We start from the raw sequence: 9,720 nt of genomic DNA, 5'->3' as shown, positions 1-9,720 counted from the left end.
AACAGCCCAAAAAAAAAGTGAGACCAATAGGCGTGCGAAAGAGGCCCCAATACTTATGCAACTGATCTGGCATGACATGATTGGTTACTTTTCTCAACTATTGGTACATTTCCTAATAATAACAACTTTAAAGTCACAATTATTGGTGCATAAACACACAAAAATTGATATTTTATGTTTCATACACTTGTTTTTATTTCTACTATTATTGGATAAAAAAGTATCAACAACCCTCACAGCAATTGATACATGCTCAACTATCCCCATTTACTTAATCAGAATTTTTTATAATGTTTTGAAAATATAAGACAAAAGATCCTGAACCCTTTTACAAAACAGTCATTAAAATGACAGATAAGAATCTCACAAGAAGTGAGAGATGAAAGAAAACATAGAAAGGAAAACAATGATGATATATCTGAAATTCATGGGAACAAGCAGGGCGATCCACCATCCCAATCAGAACCAGTCTTAAACTCTACACACTAAGCAATTTATTAAGTCTAGAGAATGTCAATCAATTTTGAATGTTTAAACACTTTTAAAGCTAAAAATGTAAGCTTAATGTGTGTGATTTAAACTGTTTGGCCAGTCAATATCAATCAGATGGTGTCCAAATCATTACATTATTCTTAAATGTGAAATTCACTCCATCGTTTGCTACAATTTCAACAATAACAAATCCACGAGCATATCTGAATTGCCCAGTTCCTCCAACAACAGACAGCTCCCTCTTTGCCACCTGAGTTCTTATTGTCCCCTGGATCTCAAGGATGCTGCCATTCTCAAATATAAGAGAGACAGCCAGAAGAAAATTCTTTCCACTTAGATCTGAATTGGCTTCCAGTCCTTGAAATCTTCCCAAAAACTTGGAATTAGGGTGAGGTCCTTGGGTTATGACGTCGTCAATCACAAAAACTGTTCCAAATGATCGAGGATTGGAAGACGATCCATTCACTCCTGCAGATGAAAGTATCGTAGCATTTGGTCCACTCACTATTTCCTGCACGTAAAACACCATATTCTTTTCCTTACATGAGGCTCCTGATATCATAAGGAAGATGGGTGTAAGGGTTAACAGTAATACGATAAGTGATGATTTCAGAGCCCTTACAGACGGCGATGAGGGAATTTCAATGGCGGGGATGGTGTAAAAACTAAGAGTGGCTAGGGATAGCAAAAGGAAAGTAATAAGAGAAGAGTATGATGGAAATAAGTGGGCTGAACTCGTTATCTATAATTAGCATGAAAACCCATTTTAAAATCAATTCCTGTAAGGAACATGAAAGGATATGCCTTGGGAGAAGTGGTCAAAGATTGTGAGGTCACAATCCTTATTAACTTTTTCATTAAGTTTTCTACCAATCACCAATGCTTGTAGGTGAATCTTCCCATCTTTAAACTGAATAGTCATTAGCCATAAATGTTTGACCTTACTACTATGAAATTTTGATTTCAAGATGTCATAGAGCTTATCTATATAAGTGTAGCTTAATGCTTGTATGCTCTAGACCTCCTTTTGATCATCATAATGATGTTTAGAGGGGAAACTTCCCATCTTCAGACTGAAAAATTATTAGTCATAAATGTTTGGCGTTATTACTATGAGATTATGATTTCAAAGATGTCGTAAGCTTCTTTTTGATGATGTAGGTTGTAGAATAATAAATACCAAAACTGTGATGTCATGATGTATAGAAGATAATTTTTGTAGTAACATGGATGTATATTTTATGGGATTTTAAATGAATCTATTATTGGAAGATCAAATAGTTCATGCTCTTTTATGATATATTTCTCTTCAATTTTTCCATTCATTAAGTACATACCACACTTCCTTTATTAAGTCATGAATTAAATTAAAATGATAAAATAGGTGAGGCCTAGTGCTATTTACACAAATTACATTATTAATTCTATAATACTACTTGTTGTAGAGTTATAAGTATCAAAACTATGATGTCACAATGTATGGAGGAAAATTGTTATACTAACATGCTTGAGTCTCTAGGATTTTGGATGAATCTCTCATTAGAAAATCAAATAGTTCATGCTCTTTTAAGATATATTTATGTGTGATTTTTCTATTCATTAAGTACATACCACATTCCCTTCATTTAGTTATGAATTAATTTAACTGATAAAATGGGTGAGACCTAGTGCTATTTACACAAATTACTTTTTCAATTCTATAATACTATTTGCATGTTGACATGTTGCAACATTAGGAATTCTCGCAAAATTCTTTCCTACCTCTTTGAAGAAGTCTTTGAGTCAATACATCATATCTAACCTAAAGCATTAAATGAGATGCATCCACGAGGATTTTAAAAATTAATAAACTTATATTGTAAGACTAAATTCAACAAAATAAACGAAATTAGGGAGGCTAGAGGATGCCTCAATTCACTCTTATCAATCAAACATCAATACAAGATGAATCTTCTATTTTTAGTAAATCCTTCACATTAGTAACCTCTATACATGGTCCTAGAGCTAGTAGTATTGCATTATATGCAACAATTTGATACTATTAGAGGTGTTAGTTCACGAGGTTGTTATTTTTTGAGTTCTAAATCTTGAATGTGTGTATAAATTTATCAGATATATATGTGTCTTATTGTTATTATTTATATTGACTATTGTAGCATAAGTTGCAAAGCTTTGTTCTAATTTTAGGAAAAAAATTATGAAACATAGACCTTTATATTTTTAATAATTACCTTCTAAATTTCTTTGAATTCCTCTCTCAATTAAAGTAAGGTAGAATAGATAAAAAATCAAACTTGTAATCATAGAATTCATTATAAAAAACCAATCTACGAAGCTTTCTATGTTTAATAATAACCAATGATATATATGTTCTAAATAAATATTTAGATAGTTAACAAAAATTAACTATGATAAAAAAATTGATTCTAACTTAAAAAAAAATAATCTTAACTTATCTATAATTAATAAATTTTAAATAAAATATATATTAATACATCAAAGTTCATTTTAAAAGGCAAAATTTATTTCGTTTATTCCTTACCTCCTCACCTACTTTTCTACTTATTTGCATGGCACTAATAAAATAGCCACTATATGTACATTTTTTCATCTCTAAAAGATTGTAAAAGACAAAAAAGAAAGTCGATATGGTTGTGTAGATATGAATAAGACTCGACAAGTCCAACAATCTAGTATTTTTATATTAGTCTTTATATCTACTAATTTGTCGCTTTATTATTGTAGGGATATAGTCAAATACAAAGAAATGGCCATATATAGTCTTCGTTGACAATTAGAAAACCTCTTTTTTTTAAAGAGATAAATAGCACTCTCTGCAAAGTTGAATCTAAGATCTTTATTTATCCATATGTGATTAAAATATAATTCAATTAAATGTTTAATCTAAGATGTTTTATTTATTGTTGGATGTTGACCTTCTTTATGACAAATCCATCTTTGATTAAAATATAACTCATGTTAGGTGAGGATGGCGAATTTAGCATTAAACCTTCTCTAGTCAGGTGAGGATGATGAATTTAGCATTAAACCTTCTCTAGTCTAAAGTCCAGAGTCATTTCGTTTGAAATTGAAGTTTCTAATAGCAACTGCAATGGCTTCAAAATCTATGGTGGTATATTCTCTTTGGCTAGTTTTGGTAATGTTATGTTCATATAGCAAGGTGGACGTTGTTGAGAGAAAGAATTTTGTGTATTACACTCATACAATCACTAAAGGACTAAATTCTAATTCTATCAGAGTTGTAGGATTGAGTGAATAGTCTTAAATCCACACTGAGTTTTGATCACAATATATCACTTCACTAGAATATTCAAGACAAACTAAAGACTAATAAAATAGATTCTACTTATTTTAGATGTTATTTTTTAAGTTTAAAGAAAGATTTGAAATCATAATAAATATGCTAGAAATTATTGATAAACATTTGCAAAATACATATAAAAATATTCAATAAAGTCAATTCTAAATAAATCCACACAATGACAATCTATAAAATTATATCCATATTTTTTTTATATTAAAAAATAAATTTAATTCTTAAAATATTTAATAATTTATATGATTTATATATTTTATTTCAGTGTATCTAAAAAGTCTATTTTCTTGGAACAATGTTGTTAATTGACTGACTTTTAAATCTACTTGTTTGATTTATTCCATCTTCAAGTGCACTTAGAAATATTTTTCAAATCCACGCACAAGTAGATTAGAATATAAATCCATCAAATCTTATACCTCCATAGTGTTTTTCTTTGGGGTTATACCTTCTTTAGTGGTTTTAACTTTATAGTTTAATTTAATAAAAAAATCTTATTCACTAAGTATTTATATTCATTGCATAGCATTCTCTTACATGGGTTGTGCCTCATTTTGAGACTTTAATTTTTTAAGCAATATATATTTTTGGATTTTTTATTTATTAGGTTTTATTAAATTTATAAGTAATATCTATTTTTAGATTATTTATTAGGTTTTATTAATTCTTTCAAGGCAAGATTAGGGGAAGAGCACTAGTAGTCATCATAGCTAACTTCGCGCACCCACAGATCTTAAGCGGTACATCGGATTTTGATTTTTTTTTAGTTGTCTTTGTATGCGACTCAACTGCTTATAGTTATTGATCTAGCTTCTGGGTAGTAATGATGCACGTTGTGGAATTAGTTATGCGCACAAAGGTCAAAAAGTACACATTTCAAAGTGTCACTTGATACCTAACTAAAGATGTTCCAGTAACCATCAACTCAAAATCGCTAGTACTTGTTGACAAATGTCCCAATAGTGGTGCACAAATGTTCCAATAGTAGTACACAAATGGGAAAAATGTTCAATAGTTGTGCACAAATGGGCCAATTAATTAGAAAAATGATCGGCTATTGGTACAAAACAAATTTATTAATGGTGTTTTCATTATGACTGCTATTGGGGGGTCAATATGACAATAAGGTGACGATCATTGGAACTATGTTATCTATTGGTGCTCTTCCCCTATTGCATTCATTGATTTTTTTTTCCATTAATCCAACCAATCATTACAAATATTAATTTTTTTAACAAAAACTATATAGTCCATATTTATTTTATATTTTATATAACTATAAAAATATCATTTTTCTTTATCTTCATTAACTCCTATTGAAAATATTGCATAGAAAATTCAAATTTCTTTATATAAAATAACATACTTATCTCTTCATATTTTAATTCTATCAAATCATCATAAATTCTGAAATAGCAATCAAAAGATTTTTACTAATTTATTTTAAAAACATAATACGGTGGAGGACAATCTTGTTGTTCTAAAACATGGATAGATGGCATGCTAGGCTATCTAACACAAGTTAGATTAATACTCTTAGAGAAACCGCCAAATTTGGAGGTTTTTAATAGTGATCAGAACTTGGATCGAACTCCAAATGTGGCAGTTTTTTAACAGTTGGATCTTTGGATCATAGGTGGCTTTGTTAGGTGCATTTCCTTTTCAATGTTTCAACTTCTAAGATGTGTGACGATCCCTAGGTATTAATATTTTCTAGACCCGCAACTATTCATATACATGGGATCTAAAATATAACTATATATAAATAGAGGAGGGAGAAGTCAAGGATTAGGACTCTCCCATAGAGTGAGGATTCTAAGGGTGAGGTGTGATAGTTGTGGGGAAATTTTTTACTAGCACTTGCATTCCAACAAGATACAAGGGTTATGTTGATAGTAATATATATTTTAGGTAATATATTGGAGGGAAGACAAAAGTTGGAAGAAAGAAGCATTGTATATTCAAGAATATGATCATCAATAATGGTAGTGATTGGTGTCCCTAAGAATTCTGTTGTACGAGTACAATAGAAGGCAATCATTGTGTAATAGTGTGAAAAAAAAGTAGTACCTTGATTAATTTCTTTATGTTGTCTTTCATACTCACATTACACCAATATGTCCAATTGCAATTTTAGGTACATGTTGTCTAGAAAGCTATGTTTGTCAACTCTAATTGTCCAACCATAATAATATGAGTCATTATCCAAATCTAAAAATATCAACTCTTGACATGATATATTGTATTTCAAGAAGACCTATGCATCATTACTTTAGGTAGCTAACTCAAAAAAATATTCTGCACACAACAATAATTGAGGTCCTCCTCATAAGTTCCCTAGGATCCTTCAATGTACATCGTAAATTTTTTACAATATAAGGAAACAATAAACTCTAAGAAAATAAACATTAAGTTCAAGCATAATACTAACCCTAACCCTTGTACTAATTGAAACCTAATCCTAACAGTGTTAGTGTAGGTTTTTTATTTTCCTTATGTTAGGGGGGTATTTATTTTTCTTACACATATTTTATTAAGCTTGCTTAGGTTATTAGGAGTGGTTAATATGAGGGCACATGGTGAAATACTTCACCTACATGTGTAACTCTCTACCTCACACAGGTAGTTGAGTTACATACCCTCTTTTGGCATGTTGTGCCACCTTTCATTACCACTTTTTTGTCATTTTCTAAGTGGGTTATGGGGTAGTTGGGTTTCTCACCCTCTTTTGTCCTTGTGTGACAACTTTGTCAACTCTTGTCTTGTCTTCATATAAGGAGGTTATGCCACATGTTTTTACATTTACTAAGTAGGTAAAAACCTCCCATCTTTTATGGAGTAGTAGGTAAAACCTCCCACTTTTTATGGAGGTGGGAGTTAATGCACCTCATGGTTGTATAAGCTATTATTTTTCTATATAATAAGCACTATACTCTCACCTTCACAAGTACAGTGATTGCTCGATGAGAGTCTTCTCCAACATTCTTTTATGACTCTATTTTTTCTCTCATATCAGATTTATCTTCATTTGACTATTTTGATCTTTGATCATTTGTTGTTTGGAGTTGCATGTGATCTACGATTGACATCAGATCCGGGCTCAGTTCTCGCTTCTCACAGAATCTAACATGGTATCAGAGTCATGTTGTCTAGTATAGCTCATTGTTTTTTTGATTTATTTAAGAGATTTGAGACTATTAGATAGCTAATATTTTCCTTAAAAAACAAGTATGCTCTTCTCCTGCATTCTCGCATGACCTAGAGAATCGGAACAATTTAAAGGAAAATAACTTCTAGATTAATCTGGTTTATTATATATATGTATGTTCCTTGAGATCTAGGTGAATGTGGCATTTTGGTAATATTGGAAACTTATGTAGTATTTCCAAAGTGTCCAGAAGACTTGATAAAGTCAACAATGACTTTTATTTCACCAAAATCAGAGTTTGGAGGACACAGTAAAATCAAAGTGAATTTTTTAACTGGAGTTGTTTTCATTTCAGTTTTAGTGTTCCAACTTCCATTCATTTTTCAAGAAAAAAAATTTATGGGTTTTCTTACCACCATCGAAAAAATTATGGGTCTCTGATGGTGTTCCTAGAAACTTAATACTTTTTAAAGAAATCGAGTTTGAACAAGGCCTAAGACGTTTTTCTAGCAAGCAAATTTAGCAACCTTTCTTAAAAGTTGCATAACTTTTGCTTCGGGTGTCGGATTTTTGCAAACTAATGCTTGACGAAAAGATAGAAATAAGAACTTTCTATTATTACAGGTCTCATTGAAATATTGTGCCTTTTTTCATCAGATATTATAGGTTGAATTAGCTGCATTTTTTGCCTTGAACTGGCCATGTCTTTCACCTCACAACTCTGTTTTTCAAAAATGAATAGTCATTGGAAAGGTATTGAGATGAGTTGAGGAGCTATAAAGATAATTTTTTTTAGATTTTGTATCGAATTTATTTGTATGAAAATTTTCTACTTTTGGCCATTGGACCCTTAAAAGCATTGTAATATGATAAAAAGCATTGAAACACACTAATTATAAAGTGCAAACCATGTAATATTTGGTGGGGGGGGTGATTTATGAGACTAGTGGAAAAGGGGCGAGTGTCTCTTTATGTATTTTGTGTAATCATGAACTGAGATAAGTTCCATTTGTGGGTGGGTTAGTCAGGTCTCTTGATAACTATTTACATCCTTTTGTTGTCAAGCTAACTTCAGAGAACTATTTGTCCTACAAACAAGGGATAAAGAATCGTTGCCTTGAGTAGGATCTACTACCCTATCTCCTTAGACTTGTTCCTGAGCCAAGTGACTATGAACAAAAGAATGTTTGGTTTAACAATAATGACATGGTCTATGGACTAATATGTCTTACTATTTCTGAGGATCCTCTACATCACATAGAGCACACTGAGTCCGCTTACATTGCTTGGACCATCATCCAAAAATTGTATGAAGACATTGGATCTTCATCTACAAGTGATGTTTCTTGGATAACCATGCTCTTATGGATGATTTTGAGACTTCAATTTCCCCATCTTGTAAGGATGTGTTCTCCTATGATGATCAGTTTGTCGATAACCCATCTACACTTGTTTCTTCTTCAGAGTTGAGTGTTGCTTCTTCAAAATCTCCTAGTGATTCTTTATAGATCTGAGAAATAATATTGATGGCATCCATCTTCTCTTTGATGAGGAAGATTCTTCTTTAGTTTTTGTGGAGGAACCTTTGGATCCTCTTGTTCACTCTCCACATCATCATTCATCGTAGTTTGAACTTAGTGTGGATACTTTTGTACAACATTTGGAGGAAACATTTTTACCTTTAGAGGAGGTATATTTGTCTTTGGATTATGTTCTACATCAGTCTCTAGAAGATTTTGGATTATCATTCTCAGCAGTGTCACCTAGAACACCTGGTTTGATCATGACAGCTTTTGGCATCAACATGGAGACCACTAAGAAAATTCCAAAGACATCATATGTTTTGCATCTTCTTCCTACATATTCCTTGCAAGAATGGGAAGATATCATGCATACACATTTGGTTTTGTTTCTTCTTAAAGGGAGGAACATTGTTTGACAATTATGGACCATCTTCTACATCCAGATTCAATCATCTACCATCGATAGGTGTTTACTTCGAGAGGGGCATCTTATTCCTTTATTCTTTCTCTCTCTATTTAGGGGGGGCTATTCCTCTTATCGGGGGGTTCTTCTTTTGGGGGGGATATCTATGTACATGGGTACCTAACATGGCCTCATTTTTCGGGACCCATCTTTTCACCCACCTAAGCTACACTTAAGGGGGGATGTTAGTGTATGTTTTTTATTTTCCTTATGTTAGGGGGTATTTATTTCTCCTACACATATTTTATTAAGATTTCTTAGATTATTAGGAGTGGTTAATATGACGACACGTGGCAAAATACTTCAGCTACATGTGTAACTCTCCATCTCACATGGGTAGTTGAGTTACACACCCTCTTTTGGCTTGTTGTGCCACCTCTCATAACCACTACTTTGTCATTTCCTAAGTGGGTTATGGGGTAGTTGGGTTTCTCGCCCTGCTTTGGCCTTCTGCGCCAACTTTCTCAACTCCTTTCTTGTCTTCATGTTTTTAATATTATATTTTGGTTCTGGTTTTTTCCTATATATATCAAATTTTGTGAATTATAAGATGAAAATTTCTAATTATTGGGTTATGGGTATTTTGGCTCAAATTATCTATTTGTGGGCTATATTGGAATAATGTGTTTAAATGGAATGTACATGTTTTTTGTCTTTCAAATGTTTTATTAAAATAAGTTTATGGTGTTAATGAAAATAAAGAATTTTTTTTTATGAAAATGCTATAGTTATAATATTTGCACTCGACATTTCCCAT

At 31.8% G+C, this 9,720-nt stretch overlaps 1 protein-coding gene across 1 annotated transcript; it reads right to left on the bottom strand.

The window, feature by feature from the left end:
• Positions 1-598: 598 nt before the first annotated feature.
• LOC131876706 (dirigent protein 11-like) lies at positions 599-1,021 on the bottom strand. The gene has a single exon (XM_059222168.1). It carries the CDS (start codon positions 1,019-1,021, stop codon positions 599-601), a length of 423 nt encoding a protein of 140 aa, XP_059078151.1.
• Between the last annotated feature and the right edge of the window lie 8,699 nt (positions 1,022-9,720).

Source organism: Cryptomeria japonica, chromosome 6 (genome assembly GCF_030272615.1).
Source record: "Cryptomeria japonica chromosome 6, Sugi_1.0, whole genome shotgun sequence".
NCBI lineage: Eukaryota > Viridiplantae > Streptophyta > Pinopsida > Cupressales > Cupressaceae > Cryptomeria > Cryptomeria japonica.
The sequence above is the reverse complement of the archived record's forward strand: the minus strand, read 5'-3'. Positions and strand labels throughout refer to the sequence as shown.